An 18,605-nucleotide genomic window follows, 5' to 3' on the forward strand; every position below is an offset into this window, starting at 1 on the left:
CGCACATGCAAGAGCTAGAGGAAAGCACCGCAGCACACAGGCAGGGCAGACGGCGATAAGAGAGGGCACCGGGCTCGGGCGTTAAGTGGGCCGGTTTCAGTCCAGAGCGGGGTGGCTAGCGAGGTACCTTGGACTCTGACCCGGGTTGTCCAGATTGGTTGGGGTCGGGAGACGGGGGTTGAGCTAGCTCAGGGGTAGGTGGGAAGAGAGAGCCAGCCTCTGGGCTGAAATCCCCCTGAGTGAGGGTGACCGGGAGATCCTTGGCACTCGGGGCCCCTACATTTACATGAACAGCAGGGGGCGCTGTCTCTGCCAGCGGCTCAGGCTGCGTGGGGAGAGCAGCCTCTGCTTTCTGTGAAGGTGTTCAAAAATGTTTAATACATGTGGTCAAACCTCACCACTGCACTTCAGCTGTGATTCTCTTCTTTCTCACCTGACACCTGTACTGTTCTATTAAGGGAATGTTCCAGATTCAATTGATGTTAAGCTCTATTGACAGCACTTGTATATAAATAATTTATCTTAATTGGCTGATATTGGATATTTGACCTTTGCTGTCATCTAATCTTTAAAAACACTAATACTTTAATAACAATGTTAAATATAACTAACATTTAGCAAATCTCAAAATAAATATAATTATTTTTCAACCTGTACATTACAGTTTATTTTAGATGTTAGTGTTTTATTTATTTAGACAAAATAGTTAATTAAATTTTTAACAGTCATCTGAATTTCATAACAAATATGCATGACATAATTATATGCTTATTATTGCTTGAATTTTAATAACGGTGCATCTCTAGTGACTACACTTTTATAGCATTTAAAGGCCTACTGGCCTTTCTCTGTTAGTGCCTTAACTGCTAAGAAATGCTGTCCACACAGCTTAACTTGTACTGAATTAGGAACATCCCACTAACATACAGAATAGGATGATTCTGGGAACCATGTCATGTAATAATTTGCAACTAAACAATGTTCTGTTTTTACTGTAAGTCTGAAGTCAGTTTAATTCTACAGTACAGTACAATGTTTTGGCTCTTGTAACACAAGATCTAAGACACTTTTGATATCATGGTGGCCACTGGACCAATATAGATAAATACATTCACAGTTATATAGTTAACACAGTAATTCCATCATGCACATAATACTTTCTGGTAATGACATCATTTTGCATGACATATAAGGGGACAGCTAGACCACAAGGATGGGGCAAACGTTACACATTCTTAAAGATACAACGTCCTCACTTCCATCTCCATTGTGATCATAGATAAGAGTCACAGCATCTACATGAAGTATTATAACAGCCGAGCCATATTTGTCACATACACACACACATTCACACAACTACACGCTCACAAATACATATAATAAATACGTGGCAACAATTACTTGGTCATTGTCACTTCTCTAGTACTGCAATGTACTACGGTTTTTAAAGCATTCCTCCATCAATAGCGCTGCTAGAACACTTTTCTCACGCACACCACGGCCTCCAGACAACAGGGAAGGCGTACGGCTCGTAGAAACGCTACCTGCTGAGGTGCAGGGGCCTTGAACCCTGCTGGGTCGATGCGGTTCAGCGGTTCAGGCTGGTACCCTCCATATCCAGGAGGTTCCTGGATGACGGGCAGGTCCTCCCGGACAGGCTCCGAGGAGCGTGTGATGGCGGGCTCGCTTGGAGGTCCAACTTCGTCATTCAGGGTCTCGTCTAGTTCCTGGTCCGTGTAGGCTCCACCCTCTGTGTCAGTGTCCTCGTAGTCTGAGGTGTGACGGCTGTCCGTGCTGTACATACTGTACTCGCTACCAGGGGCGGACAGGTAGGACAGGCGGTCATCGTGAATGTCCAGATCATCGTCAGGTGCGCCGTCCGCCTACGGAGATTCAGAACACAAGATGCAAAGAATTTATCAAGAGAGAGAGAGGAAGAGAAGAGAGCAACATGAGAGGGTGAAAAATGAGTTGAGAAGGTGAAACAGAGAAATTACATCATGTAGATGAAATGTAACATTGGGGAATCTCACAAAAATATATATTTTGCATTAAAAAAATTAAGCGTACATTTTAACAATATATTTCGGATAATTAGGCAAATTTTACAAAAATGTCAGCATTATTTTCAATTATTTATTCTCAATATTATCGTAATATCTCACAGAATTAGTTAGAATTACAATACTACCATACAATGCTTACAAAGGTAGTACTACAAATACTACAATGATCTATAAATACAATTTAAATAACATTCATTGTAAATAACATTACTGTAATAAGAACATGAGACTGTGTTATTATGGTATTATTTACATCGTATTATAGTATTAATTAATATTTTTGAATTAAGTTTCATTTTTATATTTTAATTTTAACTTTAGTTTAAGTTTCTAAATGTCTAGTTTTCTTTATTTCTTTATTTTAGTACTTCAGCTTATTTTATTTCCAAGGCATGGCAACATTTCAAATTTTTAAGTTTTTCATTAAATATTTATGTTTATATTATAACAGCAATTTGTAATAACAACAATTAGAGAATGAGTATCTCTTTTTTTTGGTTAATGCTAAAGAAACTTGGTTACACTTTATGTTAAGGTTTCCTTGTTACAGTGTAATTATACATTTAAGTACAGAGTAATATTGATTAACATGTACTTACTATAGTGTTAAGGTTAAGAATCTGTTTGGTTTAGGGTTAGTTGCATGTATAAATAATTTTCTGTAATTACTAAAGTAAGTACATGTAACAAGGACACTGTAAAATAAACTATTTCCTAAAACTTTTTCCTTTCTATGATATTGAGAATTGAGGGGGTGCGCTTCATTTGTCATGACATTTGTTTCCACAAAGCATAAAAAAAGCAGCTTTAAAACAACATTGTAGATTAAAATATGACAGTTTCTGGTACAGGTTTCATAAGATTAACCTTATTATGGTGAAACATCACTCAAATAAAACTCAAGTCCACTGGGAAAAAGAACAGATGCTGATCAAAGAACCATACAGTGGTCAAACATAAGTGTTATGACCACAAGAACAGATGCATGGGGAAACTAATAAACTATGCTCTGTAAAAACAGAACCATGGACCCAGACATCCAGGAATGAACCCTGTCCCTGAAACCTCATGCATCAGCTATTGAACTGAATCACTGTGGAAAAGTTCAATGAAACTCACCTTGCCCTCTGAGACCCACACCAGCTGGTTCTGCTGCTGCTGAATAGTCTCCTTCAATCCTCCATACCAGCCATCATTCATGTTGTTCATGTTAATGGTGGCTAGAGGACAGTGACAGGAAGGAAGACATCAAATCACTCAAGAGAAAGTCCAGCTAAGTCAGGTTTTTGTAAAAATAACAATAAGCTCAAAAAAATTAAAACCAAAACAAACCTCCTCAATGTCTGTAGCATAAAACCACTCGTTTATATGCTCATTAATTCATCGAAAGATGGATCATTGTTGGATTCTCTTTCTCTTTATGACTGAGCTAAGTGATCTTTTTGCCCAGTTACATTTACGAGGCTTTTATTCAAAGCGATTTACAAATGAGGAATGATACGGTAACACTGCAGCCTTTATTGAGCTCAGTCAGAAACACTGTGTGCCTTTCTTACTGCTTACATACAAGACTAAGATTTGAGATAGCAGATAGGCTGCTGAGTGAGACCCATCATGTAATTTAATGTGATGTATGGTTTTATGAATAATTATTCAAAGTTATTTCTGTCAACTACATATTTCAATTTGAGTGCTGTGTGTGTGTCTGTTTATGGAAGAAAAATAATGTCAAATGTTTTTGAAATAAAAAGCCTGTTGAATTGCACTACTTGAAAAAAATAGGCATTACATTAACCATGCTTGCATTTTAATGCATTGTATTTTTAGGGCTTGCATTTTTATGGGCTGAAATTCAACATGGTTGAATATTTAAGCTGTGAATATTTCAATTAAAAACATTTTCATTATTAAAAATTCAATAATCCATATTCACCTTTCATATTTCACTTCCAAAATATTCAAACTGTTTAAAAATACAACCTATAATATTCAACAGGCATTTTTCTGTCCATTTTATTTCGCTTTGCAAATTCGCTTCCACAAATTCAGTGGTTCAAATTCGACAGTAAATTCAACATAGACATCCAGGAACTGCAGGAAAAGCAGTAGATTGCCGAGCATACTCTCCATCTGCTGTTCAAGCGAATTTGCAAAGCGAAATAAAATGGACCGAAAAATGCCTGTGAATATTATAGGTTGTATTTTTAAACAGTTTGAATATTTTGGAAGTGAAATATGAAAGGTGAATATGGATTATTGAATTTTTAATAATGAAAATGTGTTTGAAATGTTTTTAATTGAAATATTCACAGCTTAAATATTCAACCATGTTGAATTTCGGCCCATAAAAATGCAAGCCCTAAAAATACAATGCATTAAAATGCAAGCATGGTTAATGTAATGCCTATTTTTTTTCAAGTAGTGCAATTCAACAGGCTTTTTATTTCAAAAACATTTGACATTATTTTTCTTCCATATCTGTTGATCAGACGAGACGTGATGGAGTATGATATGTCTGGGTTCATTTAAAATAAACTACTTATTTCATTATTTAAAAAAAAAAGTAAACTAAGTTTAAGTAAATTATTTATTAGTTATTGATTAAGTAGACCTGCTGATGAAGAAGTGACGGGTACAAGAAAAGTAGCAAGAAAAGTACACACACACGAGAGAGAGAGAGTCGAGACAGAGAGATATCAGGGAATATTAAGAGAATGAAAAGGAAAAGGGAAGTGAAGTGAAGGTGCAGTTCAAGAAAAAAAACTTTAATTATTTTGCACTGCCCCAGCCTAAGGATTGAAACCTTTTTATGTGATGGCTATACAAAAAATATGGTTCTCTGTGGTTCCAAAATCTGTTGTGGGTGTATTGGATGTCCTGGATGGGTGTGAGTCCCAGTCCGGCCCTATCACTACCATCAGCAAACCAACCCTACGAGCCCATCTCTTCAATACCACCACCATACTACCAGTACTACTGTACGGGAGTGAGACATGGTCTCCTAAAACAGATGAACAGAAACTACAAAAAAATAAAAAAGAAAGATTACAAATAACTGTTTGCGGGATCAAGGGTGAAAGATGCGAGCACGGATGCAGCTAAGAAAAAGCACAGATGGGCTGGACATGTAGCTCACTCAGACGCCCACTAACGCGATGGTCAGATTCCCTAAAGAAGAGTTTTTGACAAAACCTGGATCCACACAGCCAGAGACAGACGCAGATGGAAGAAATGCTGTGACCTGCATCATCCACCAGAATGATTGATTACAGGCCAAATAAAGAATAAAGAATATATATATAATGTTACTTATATTAATACCATCAAGTTTAGGGTCTACGGCTAACATTAAAGAATACACAACCTCAAAAAACATCTGTGTTTACCTGTGAAGAGATGGTGGTTGTTCTTTCTCAGTTTGAGTGCACGCTCATGGAGTTTCCTAGCGCTCTTCCTGGACTCAGGACACAGTCTAGTCCTCATGGTCTTCACACCCTGCTTACTGTCAGGATTCAGGAACACCACGATAGGATACCACTGAGCATAATTCAGCCGATCCACTGCATTAGGAGTAATGTCTAACACTGCATGCTTGTCCTGCAGAAAACATACAGACTGAGTCTCAAGAAAATGTGTTGTACCACAATCCACCAGCAGGAGGCAGTAGTGCCATTCAGAAAGTTCCTGCATTGCACTATGTGCCTTAAACAATTTTGCATGCGTTAAGTGTGTAAGAGAACTCACCCGGTCGATTATCTGTTTGATAGTGTGGAGGCGTATGATCCCTGAGCTGCGCTGGTCAGTGCCGGCATCTCTGGGTTCACTCTCTACACAAGAAAAAACATAATCCATACTAGCATACACATACACTTCCTGAGCTCCCTCTGATGCAGGACATCAGCATTTTCACCCCTCAATAGCATTCAGTGAGAAGGCAATTCAACATGGATGTGCGCATGCGCCCGCATACACAATATGAGCACCTGCAGACTGTTCAAATGTCCCATACGTGTAACATCAATGTGGTGCATTTTGATTAACTATAGATTTGCAAATATGAATATTCATTATATAAAGTGGAGGGAATAGGAGCATCTGTACACCACAGTGACTAAGAAAGGGTCTGGAATGTCCGAAGAACGTTTGACATTACAGAGTGAAACCAGAAGGTCATTACATGGTGAAGTAAGTGTGCTTTAAACTTTAGGAGCCATTGATAAATTGTATAATGTGATAAGTTCACCCAAAAATTTAAATACTGTCAACATCCTAATGTTGTTCAAATCCAAAAGTTTTCGTTTTTTTCAATGGGGTCCAATGGTGAATAATTAATGACAATTTTTATTTTTGGGTGAACTACCCCTTTAAGACAGTATCTGTAGACCTACATCTGTATCCTTTACTATATCATGGCTCTGAAAAAGCAGCAACTACAGTAAGTCTTTTCCACAGAAAAGAAAAAGAAAAAAGCCCAAAGTATCACAAAATAACACAGGAAGCAGGTGCTTGGGATGGGGGAAATCAATGAGCAATGTGCCTTTATCTCCTCTCAAGCATGACTGAAGGGTTGGGGAGGGGGGTTTGGAGCTGTCGACAGCATGAACACACCTTGAATTATTTCTCATTACCATTTCAAGCAGTGTCGATTTGGTGTAACTAAAATAAGGGATGCCATAATAATGCACAGCCTCTAGTAACTATGGTTACTGATGGAGTGAGCTGATGTGACTACTGTATGCAACGTACTTTCCCTTCCATCTGGGTGCTGTGTCTCTGAAAAGCAAATACAGTCATACATGTTATGTAAATAAAGCCAGTGGCCACTCAAGGAATCAGTTTACAAGCTGAATTTTAAATGCGCTACTGACACTGGAGAGCAGGACAGCTGTAACTGCTCAAGTATGCTGCACAGGTAGGCGGATTAGAAAACTGAAGCGCTGTGTCTTATCAAGGGATGTGTGTTAATAAATGGACACTCACTTGCAAGCTCAAACAGGTCAGGCACCTCTCTCCCCAGTTTGTCTCGTGCCACGTCTGCGATTGGTCCGAAGATCACAACCGGTCTCAGGAACCCAGCTAAAACAAGATAGAGAAAAACATTTCTGCTTTAGTTTAAATAAAACAGAAATATAGCTATTTTAAGATTACTGAATGACCAATATTCAAATTTTACATGCATTTTAAAAATACGAGAATTTAGGCATCAGAATATTATAACAAAGTATGAAAAATGGAAATTGCTAAAGGAGATTGCTAATTGAAAATGAGATTTGATAAAGTTTACATTTAACTTTTTTTTATTTTTTTATTATTAATTTAAGTGAGCATTAGATGATGGAAAAGGTTATTTAAATGTATGAATGAGCATGCAAAATTATACACCAATATCAGCTGAAGTGTATACAATATTGATACCGATAAATAAAAAATATAGTATTAAATGTAAAAAAATTATAATAATCTCAAATTTCGGCTGATATGAACATATGAAACCGATATATTGTGCCTCCTTATCTAACATACATAAATACATACATACCCTCTCTAAGAACCACCCTTTCATAAGCAGGGAACTTGGTCTGAACAGGCTGAGCTGACAAATCTTCTCTACTCTTCCGCAGGTTCCTCTTTGAAGTACGTAGACCTCTGAATCTCCAGAAGTCAGCTCGGTCGCCGCCTGCAGTTTTGGGGAGTGTGTACTGTACGCTTGATAACTGCTCTGCCCTGAAGAGAAGATGGCAAAACAAGGGCAGCTTTAGTTAGCAGCAGTGTTGAGAGCAAGACATTATTAGTAAGCAGAGTTACGTAATCAGTTTACTTTACTGTTAAGTAACTATTAAAGTAATGCATTACTTTTAAATTTACAACAAAGTATCAGAGTTACTTTTTCAAACAAGTAACGCAAGTAGCTTGGATTTCCATTTATTGACTAATAACACCTCTCTTGTCCCCATGTTGAGAGAAATCGGGAGTAAAGTTGCAGAAGTGTTGTGTGCGCTGTGTAAGGTTATTGTAGTTCTATACTAAATGCGAGCGTGCATTAACTCATCTCTCAACAGATTCAGTATTCCCCAAAATGAATAAAAACAGTGAAATGCAAACTCAGAATATTTAGATGTTAAATAACACAAATATGCTATATGTATTTAATCTCGCTTTATTAATCAATGTCTTTGCTTGCTGACCTTCAATGATCCAATTCAACCATATGAATAAGAAAAAAATACTTAATTTAGTAGTTAATTCTCTCTAGCATCACAAACTTGCATATAGGTAATCATGCATTACACAAAATAAAGAAAAAAAAACACAGTATTTTATAGTGATCTATATATGATCTACTAAACTGTGTACTATGTGTACTAGTGCTTTACTGAGTGGTTACCTGTTCTTGTTGGGAATGATGCCTCTTTCCACCTCCTGGTGGTTCTTCCCGATGCGGATGGCCAGCCAGGAGCCCAGTTTTCCGTTGTAGAGGGTGTCCACCACTCTGAACACCTCTCCCTTATTAAAGCTCAGCCCGTAAGGAGACTCTTTCTCGTACTCAAAGTGTGTTCGGATGTAGAAGGAGTCGCCCACATCAGACTCCACTATTCGCCGGTACACTGGAGGACAGGATATAAATGGATGGTTAACAGAAAGTCATGAGGAACAGATTCATAATAACACTAAATATCTTTCTTAGTATGAATGATTGAATCTTACCTAACTAAACAATAGGGCAAGTTATACAAGTATTTATTTAAGTGGTCATCATTACAAAATAAACCCAAACATGGTGATAATGACCCCAAAAGGAAGCAGAGGGGTCTTATATCACCCTTAATAACCATCTGACTGCATTGCATCCCACTTATTACAGAAGTACTTACCAAAGGAATTTGGTTTTCAATTTGGAAATAATTTTTTTTTATGTGAGAAGAAAAAGGCTGGAGTTATATGAGACACAATAGTAGCACAGCGTGATAAATCAATGATCAGTCATTTTAGCAATTATTACTGAAAGATATTTGATCACAGAAGACATTTGACCGCAAAATCAGACCCAATCAGAATGAAATATTCTAGAGCAGTGGTTCTCGACCTGGGGGGCAGGGCCTACTAAAGCTTGGCTTATACCCGCCGCATCCACACGAGTGCGAAGGAGCATTGTCACATGTGTACTTTACTTCTCATTGATACTTCCTGTTGTTTTAGATGACAATTACTCAGAGTCGCCCCCTGTCCTTTCAAAGAATAGTACAATGGTGAGCACATCAAGTATATACGCCTCGTCAGTTTGGGGAGGTATGCGCACAGTCAGCAGAGGCTCACAGTGCGGAGCCAGGTGAAAGTATAAACAAGGTTTATGGATCCTCAAAGAAACTTCCAGGAGTGCACAAATAAGTCTTCAAATTTAGTTAAAGTTATTTATTAAATTACATAGTTATTTAGTCATTTAATAATAACATATTAATTAAAATGTTTAATCATAATTTTTTTGTTTAATAATTTTTATTACAACAGAAGTAGCAGAGGTACATATTAACTTAGAATGGAGGGCTTTCGAATATTATTCGAGAACCATGTAATAAGTGATCATAGGCCAACATAATCAATACATGAAAGCCGTATCCATCTGCTTACCATCTTTCTTCTTCTGAGCCAGGATGGTGACCTCTTCACCTTTGGGAAGATCCAGCAGGAACAGCACTGCTTCCTCACGAATGATGTTTGCAAAGTCAACATTGTTAACCTACGAACAGTAGGGAGTGCAAGAAGAAAACAGGCTTTAGATCTCTGCGGTGCTGTAACTTAACAATACACTGTTTATTGACAGTGGAAAGAGAAATAAAGAGAAGCAGAGAGAGAAAAAAAGAGCAAATCCACTTTTTCTGTGTTTCTACTTTATCTTAAAGTCACAATCTCAGGGAGAAAAAAAGAGTTGAGGTGAACGTGGAGTCACCCTTGACAAAATGGAAAGGGAAAAACAATGAGCTGGGAGTCTCGCTGTGAGGCAGGGCCTGGAATCTAAGGAGTGTGTGTTTGTGAAGCAGGAACAGGAACTTTCATACACGCATGTGTACGGACACTGTGACGACCTGCTCTGGGACTAGTGTGGGAGAGGCACAAAGCTGTCTATGTATAATTAAAATGTGCTCGGTGATAAACAAGCCTAAATGAGCCTGACTTAGACTCACTGTATTACACATAGCAACTGACAATAGTGTAAGACTACTGGAGGCTTGAGTTAAACAATGAGTGCCATTGTGCAGCCGAAGGCTAAACAAAGGAAAGCTGAAAACAGAGGAGAGACAGGCACTGAGTCAGAGCAGGAGTATGTCATGATTATTTTTGCCCACAGCCACAGGGGTCACACAGTGTCTTCATATTTTCCTGAGAAAAAGTGGGATGTTACACAGTGTTACAGTATAGAGATTAGTCAACAACAGATGTTCAGTAGCAAAACAATCAAACACATGCTTTCTTAGGACTAGATTTCTCAGATATGATAAAGCATGCTCCTGTATCTGCTAAATATGTGATGTTTACACAAGAAATGCCACTAGTTACACACACAATTTTATTCGCACTATTAACCATTTAATTTTAACAAAAGATGAATTTTAATTTTTAACAAAAGTATACAGACTTCACCTGTAACCAAACAAAGGCTAGGAGGGACAGGATATTATTAAGAGCATATTTATAGTAAAATTTAGTGCATGTTCTTTAAATTTATGCTAGATCCATGTTGTGAGACCTCACTATAAAGCTCTAAAAGATGTAAACGTAAAATAAGATCCTCACCCTGAGTATCTGGTCTCCCTCCTCCAGGCCTTCCTTAGCAGCAGGACTGTCCTCCAGCACACCAGCCACAAATATCCCCACATCATTTCCTCCTGCCAGCCTCAATCCTACGCTTTCTCCTTTCTTAAACTTCACCAGCTTCATACTAGGCCTGGTAAACAGAATAAAACTGGGTTAATTTTTCATGGACTTGGAATTGTGGATTCATTTGTGGATTCAAATGATTTGCACCTGTGTATCTGTACGATAATACAGAAAGCTTACTTGGCTAGTAAATCACTAGAAAGGGCAAGTGGGAATATGACATGAGTACAGATTATGCAACACCACTGACCGAAGGATGCTGTCATCATGGGCGACACTGGGCACAGGGGCATCAGAGGGGCTGACTGGCAGATCAACATCAGGTTGCCCAGGTTGTGCATAGACTGGCTTTGGCTCTAAACACATATCTCTGTTAGACTTTGATGATGATGTGCATCAATAAACACAGTTCTTTTACAACATACTCTTTGGTTATTAATCAGCCCAAAAAGAACATGAAAAACCAGAGCAAAGCAAGGTCAGATCTGGGCATTCCAGATCAGGATGGAGTAAACAGCAGCAAAGTATAGAGAGACAACTAGGAGAGGACAGGTCTGATTTACATCAGTGGAAACATGGGAGTAGGAGGGCGAGGGAGACTGTGCAAAAAAAGAAGAAAAAAGAAGAAAATAACAGTACAAAAATAAAACTAAACATAGTTTACACACAATTTTTGCCTCACTGTGAAATATAGTTGAAAAGTCATGTTAAAAACAGTATAACAGTGTGAACTATTTGAATTGTCTACTCAGTCAAAGCAATAATACCTGACTATCATGTTTGTAATCAGTCCGCAAACCAGACTGAATAGGTCAAATAAGTGGAAACTGATGCACTAATTACAGTGTTTGTAGTACTATGTAAAAGATACACAATTATGCGTTGTACTGTATTATTCTAGCTATTAAATTTTTAGGAGTAATGTAAATGTTTAATTGTTTTTTTTACATTTTACTCATTAATAGTTGTAGTATTGGTTTGGTTGCTTGATCATTGTTTTCGGTAAATTATGTTCCATGTGCCTTTAACTCGGAAACTGAGTAAACATCTACAGACCAAAATATGTATATCATGGCCACAAATTGACAATTCGTTCCCACAACTTACTAATATGTCAAATTTTTTTACTTATTCGTTCCCTTGTTTTAAGCAAATTGTGTGCACAATATAATAATTTGTTCCCTTGATTTATTAAATCGGGGCCATGTTGTAGTAATTCATTCCCTTGATTTAGTTAAATCAACACAAGGAAACAAATTAGTTCTACATGGCCATGATTTACTAAAACAAGGGAATGAATAAATAACTTGTGGGAACGGATTCTTAATTTGTGATCACGATTTAACAAAAAAGAGTGAACAAATTAGTAAAAGGTGGCCACGATTTACTAAAACAAGAGAATGAATTCTTAATTTGTGGCCATGACATGTTTTTGTCTGCATCTCATGTGTCACATGGAAATGCAACATGAATTTACATTGGACTAAAAAGAAAAAAAACAGGGAGAGGTGACTTTGCCTTATTTAAGAAGTCTGCCACACGCCACTGGACTGGTAAGATAAGAAAGTGGAAGAGCAGAAGGAAAGACAGAAGACAGATGCAAGTCTGGAGGTGAAAGTCCCAACCTGGCAGTGGAGGGATCTGTTTGTCTCCGGGCTGATCTGTAGACGGTGCCAGAAGTGCGTCCTCGGCCATCTTAACTGGAGTGGATACAGCCGCTGGTTTAGAGATGCGCTCCTCCTCACGACTCCTGTGGCTACAGACACACACAGCAGCACAGTCACAAACTGAGTCTGATCTGATCTCTGCTCATAAGCAGGGGTGTGAAGTAATGAATTACAAATACACACGTTACTGTAAAGGGACAGTTCACCCTAAAATGAAAAATCTATAATTTACTCACCTCAAATTGCTCCAAACCTGTATGAATATTTCAGGTTGAGAGCAACCTGAGGCGAGTAAATGACAGAATTAAAATTTTTGGGTGAACTGTCCCTTTAAATAGTTATCAAAAATGTTACTTTTTTCGAGTAGTTTAAAAATTGTGTACTTGTACTTTAGTACATAAGTTATGCAACTTATATACTGATGTAATTGACATCAAGATATAGATGATAACTTACATAGTGATGTAATGGATACTTATACTCTGCTATTTTCCTTAAGATTGTGGTCGTTATATTGTTTGTTTTAATTTTATTTTTATCCGCCAATGTGGCTAGGGAGAGAGTAATTGCATAAATAATTCACATTGCAAACTTTAACCAAGGCACAGTAACTGCTGTTAATTATGACTGCTGTGGAAGCACATCGTTAAAAATACCTGTATTAATGTTCTAATTTGAAGAAACATGTTACGGTACATTTCTGCTAACTAGATGATCTGTATGTCTACAGGGCCTGAAATTTGGTGCGAGGTTGCAGGTATTGCATACGATGTTAATAACTTCAGCAAGTGCCACGTTCATAATGCGGGAATTCCCACTCCCATTTATTTACTCGAACATATAGAGAGACGCAGGAACTGCACTGCCGCGTCACTCCATCACGCGCATTCTGCAGCAGTCGGCAGCTCGTTGACTCTTGATGAGTGCGCAATGCATGCTGTAAAAAAGTGTGTTGAGGACATTCTAAACCTTAATGTGTAAAAAAAGCTTACTATGGCTTAATGTACTGAATTTGTAAGACCTAAATGGACTTTTTCTCTCAGTTAGAAATGGGACCAACTTTTTGTGTGTGTGATCCATTTCATACAATCTGCCTTAATTTAGAGAGTACATTTGAACAAAAACATTTTTCAAGAACAACATGTTTAATTCCAGTACATTGTGAACGCTGCCAACGCATGTCTTTTTTCTTTTCTTTTGAAAAAGTTTCTCAAGTGAAAATACTTCTATATTTAATGCACATTTTTCATTACAATTATACTATCAGCATAACATTTTCAGTAAATGTAGCTATGTAAAAGAAAAGGAAGGGATGGAAAACTTCAGCCCTGGAGTGCTGCTGTTCTGCAGAATTTAGCTTCAACCCCTCATCAAAAACAAGCTAACCAATGGGTCTCATTAACTAATAATTGCGTTGATTATTTTGTATATGTACGCACATGAATCGTCCATGAATTTGTTCTTAACATCATTCTGATGTTAGTGAATTTGGAGTATTCTAAAGGATCGGCCATATGCACAAGGTTACTCATTTGCATAAAACACACCCAAACAATCTCCATATAAGGGCTTTCCGCACAGCCTTTCGTCACGATATAATTTTATATATGGATTATGTAATTAATTATAGTTATAGTATAATAGTTTAATTATACTATATATAGTATAATAATTATAGTCGTGTTAGGATGAAATATCATTTCTTAACACGATTAATAAGGACATTCAGAGTAGCCAAAGTGCTTTTCGCCTATGTGTGGTTTCAGTTGTTACTATATTTTTTCGTACATTTTGAATACATTTTATTACGACATTTTGATGATTCGTGACTTGTTCTTAAAATTGTTTGTACACATAATTCAGGCACAAATTTGAGCGTACGCATGCTTAGTAAATGAGACCCAATGTCTTCTGGATTACTAAGGCTACAGGCAGATGAGTTTTTCATCAGGGTTGGAGGCTGAGCTAAACTCTGCAGGACAGCAGCACCCCAGGACCAATGTTCCCCATCCCTGAGGTACAGGATGATGAGATTACATCACTTCATGGTGCAAGAAGTTAAACTTGACCCAGCGGTCATCTGATTTTTATTAAATACATTTTATATATATATATATATATATATATATATCTCAATAGTTTGATTAGTAGTTTTATATATATATTCTATGTAATTATGCATTTAAGTTGAATTATGACATACATGCATAATATCAGACAAATCAAATTTAAAAGGTTGTTGTAGATCAGTTTAAGGGATTCATTTTAAAGAAAAAAAAAAGTCCAATTAATAGATATTAGATATTAAATATTTTATTTCAAGGGATGTTCTGACAAATACTATAATACTGAAAATGTATTCTCAGTATTACTTTTGTGAATTTTTGGGGTTCCCACGCCTCCGAAATCCCAGTTAACCCCTGGTTACCAGTGACATTATTGGGCTGCTGGGATTTTTTGGTCCCTGATCTGCTTTGGTACAAGTCAATAACAAATAAAGCACTTTCATTTGGTGACATTTCAGAAACTGTGCTTGTGAATTTGGTTATTAAGTGTGGACATTTCTCAGAACATCAGACATTATATTTGCTCCACATGAATATGAGAATGTCCTCAGGAGAAAACAATGCTGAATGTAAACAAAAGAAAAGGATCACAAACAATGCTTGAAAAAAGCAGAGATAATGATTGCTCATTAGACAGCACCAGATGCCAGTGCTTTAGGTCAGACTGTATAATTTTTCTCTTGCTTAAAACTAGGACAGACACTAGAGCTTCATTTAAAACTGTAAATAGACTCTTGCACAACTATTAGATATTTGAAATGCTTTGATGCATCACAAATACTCACTGTTGCACATTCAGACTTTTGGATTTTTACATTTACATTACATTTGATCATTTTGACAGACAAAGAAAGCTGGAGAAGCATTTGATGAGTTCAGGATCTGGACGGCCCTCTAGAACTTTAGTCACATGACTCTGGTTGGTACAGAATGACTCAGACAGGAAACAGACCACTCCCAAAATATTAATTTAGTCTTTGATGAATGCAATTAGCATTGTTATTAGTGGAATCAGTAAAAGCAAAGAGATTTCTATCAAGAATATAGAAATGAAAATGAAAAAGAGAACCCTTGTTAGATTGGCGGTGTACTTTGACTTATTGTACAATGTACAATTTATAATAGCCCTTTACGACTGTTGCTTGTCAGACTGTACAAACATGATCCCCACTGTAAGCCATGTCACACTGTATGATCTCAGTTGTCATTAAATATCAGACTGTACAGCAGTTAAGACACGTTAAAAACAGACGGATTAAAAAAAAACTTGAGCAGAGTTTTAAATCATCAATCTGTGACATGTTCAGTGACTGTGAGCTGCAATTAAGTGCTGGATTGAAAAGGTGGCTAGCGAACTAAAACCGATCAGGGCTTATCTTGAAAAGAAAAAACAAAGACGATGTGTGTGGAGCAAGTGGTGGTTTGTTGTTGTCTCACTAATTGCGTCATCAGGTTCTGCGCTCCTACTGGTTTTTGATTTGACAATTGTCGTAGGAGAATTCACACTAAAGGACTGTGCATCAAATTTTCTGAAACTGACTCTGATTTCAGCAGAGATCAAATTTGAATCGCAACGGCCGTCTGAGAACATGCCAAAACAGTGTTCATAGACTTCAGATTTTGGCCTAGGATCAGAAGAATTTTAGGATTCTCAAAATTTGTCTCAGACGGCCAAATCGTGGCCAAAAACATACAGTGTGAACCAGGCTTTAAATCTCTGAGGCCCTGGACATGCACAAATATGCGCTGACACACACAAAAGCCTACATAAATCCCAGGCTCTCCTTTTGCTCTGTTGGTTTTCTCTGCACTAACACATCTATCACACACACAGGCTAAATCTCTGCTCACTTCATTCTGTATTTATTTCTCATGTAACCTATTACAATCTCACTGACATGTCTTTCCATTCCAATAAGGGCATTTGTCTCCCTGCCCATTTCAGAATAGAAATTGAACCCCTATATAAACAAACCCCTTTACACTATGCAAATAAATTATCATATATATTTTGTGTATAAAATTGTGTAAATTAACACTCATCTTGTTCTTGATGTAACTATTACATAGCAAAAAAAAGCCAATAAATTGATATCCCTATTACAAGCAGAACATATGACACTATGCCACTGCAGCCACTGCTTGTGCTTTGTTTCTTAATTATGAATAAATGTAGGTAAAAAGTTACTTTGCAAATTCGTCATATGCAATAGGCTATGAACCTAAAAGACCTACAACATCACTAGGTTTGAGTCACCAAGAAATACAGACAGTTCATTACAAACACGATGATTATTACGCCATTCACAGCTGGATCCAACATCAAGATTTGAGATTAATGAAAATATAATAATTAAATTTTTTTTAAATAGCCACATCTTGTTCTGAAATTAGGCAATAATATGGTACATTATTTTACACATAGAAATATATAATATACAAATATATACATACTAACTAATTATTTTATTTATTAATATTTAATTTGTTTTTTTTATTTTTACAGCCTTTTTATTCATTTTAATTTAATCCATTTAATTGACACATTTTAAGTTCACCTTTCTTTACGCATGCAGTTTTAAATCACTTAATTCTACATGTCTGATTATTTCTTATTTCCTTTATTATGCTTATATAAAGCACTTTGAATTACCATTGTGTATGAAATGTGCTATATAAATAAACTTGCCTACCTTAAACTAAGACAACACTGAATCAACACACTTAAGTGCTCTTGAGAAACTATGTGTAGAGGAGAGAAATTAAAAAGCTGATGGCTCAGACAGAGAGTATCTCTGTGACTTGTACTGTGAGGGAAAACCCATCTGGTGATACAAATTTCAGAGGGAATTGTGCCGTCTCTTGTGTGCCAAGGTTAATGAACACACATGCAGGAAAATTAATTCAGGCCCGTTTCTGCATAACAGCCTTGACACCCACTGGCAGTTTCCACAAACACACACTCATACATACAGAGCTAGTTGCCTCTGCACTACCAGCTCAATGTGACAAAATGCATGCTGATTTCACTACAAGCACATATTAATGCACCACATCAAATGCATTAAAACCTAAGCCGTCTATAAAGGACACAAGACCCACACAATATAAAACAAGACAAAATGCACAAAAAACATCAAATAAAACGAATATACTAATATTCATGCACTCAGACTCCATCTACAAATACTATCCACTGTTTACACTGACTAGAGAGCACAGCACTTACAGCGGGAGCATTCTGGTGAGAAAAGAGCCCGTCAGCCTGTGTAGAGACAGAGCAGTTATTCAGTGGCGAGTGAGTGATGCATGGCTCTGAGATATTAACCTGGCTCACTGACAAACATGTTCATCATCACCCAAAATGCCTATGAACCAAGCAGTCCAAGCCCAGTAAATAGCCTTTTAGACCATCAGTTTTTAAGTAAAACCCAAGAGCATTACCACTGTTAATCATCCAGATAGTCAAGAGAGACAACAGTCAGTTTATATATTACGTACACTACTAGTCAAAAGTTTGGGGTTGGTAAGATATTTAACTGTGAATTATTATTAGAATTTATAATAACTTCTATTTTAATCATTTTAAAATGCAATTTATTCCTGTGGTGGCAAAGGTGTATTTTCAGCTGCCATTCCTCCGATTTCTGAAGGATCATGTGACACTGAAGACTATTCTAATATGCTGAATTAAACATCTTTTATTATTATCAATGTTGAAAACAATTGTGCTGCTAAATATATTTGTGAAAATGTGACTCTTTTTTCAGGATTCTTTGGTGAATAGAAAGTTCAATAGAACAGCATTTAAATAAAATACAGCTCTTTTGTAATTTTATAAATGTCTTTGTGTCCTTGCTGAACAAAAGTATCAATTCCTTCCTTTAAAAACATTTGATTCTTGGTCACCCAAGGTTTTTTACTCATCTTAG

General features: G+C 36.9%; 1 protein-coding gene across 11 annotated transcripts in view; it reads right to left on the reverse strand.

Annotated features, from left to right (window-relative positions):
• tjp1a (tight junction protein 1a) overlaps window positions 1-18,605 on the reverse strand; it is a 158,796-nt gene that overhangs the window by 10,747 nt on the left and 129,444 nt on the right. For 5 of the 11 annotated variants that reach the window (XM_082162567.1, XM_082162576.1, XM_082162575.1 and 2 more), the window contains 13 exons: window positions 12,566-12,696; window positions 11,191-11,296; window positions 10,857-11,007; window positions 9,693-9,801; window positions 8,452-8,671; window positions 7,606-7,790; window positions 7,047-7,142; window positions 6,813-6,839; window positions 5,811-5,893; window positions 5,453-5,663; window positions 3,186-3,286; window positions 1,542-1,883; window positions 128-352 (listed from right to left, as the gene is read on the reverse strand). In XM_082162567.1, coding sequence (XP_082018693.1) covers window positions 128-352; window positions 1,542-1,883; window positions 3,186-3,286; window positions 5,453-5,663; window positions 5,811-5,893; window positions 6,813-6,839; window positions 7,047-7,142; window positions 7,606-7,790; window positions 8,452-8,671; window positions 9,693-9,801; window positions 10,857-11,007; window positions 11,191-11,296; window positions 12,566-12,696 — 1,987 coding nt within the window. The remainder of the gene's footprint in view (window positions 1-127; window positions 353-1,541; window positions 1,884-3,185; window positions 3,287-5,452; window positions 5,664-5,810; window positions 5,894-6,812; window positions 6,840-7,046; window positions 7,143-7,605; window positions 7,791-8,451; window positions 8,672-9,692; window positions 9,802-10,856; window positions 11,008-11,190; window positions 11,297-12,565; window positions 12,697-18,605) is intronic. The other 6 variants (XM_082162573.1, XM_082162569.1, XM_082162568.1 and 3 more) reach the window with 3 other exon arrangements.

This window comes from Leuciscus leuciscus (assembly GCF_965113295.1).
Source record: "Leuciscus leuciscus genome assembly, chromosome: 2".
NCBI classification, from domain to species: Eukaryota; Metazoa; Chordata; class Actinopteri; order Cypriniformes; family Leuciscidae; genus Leuciscus; species Leuciscus leuciscus.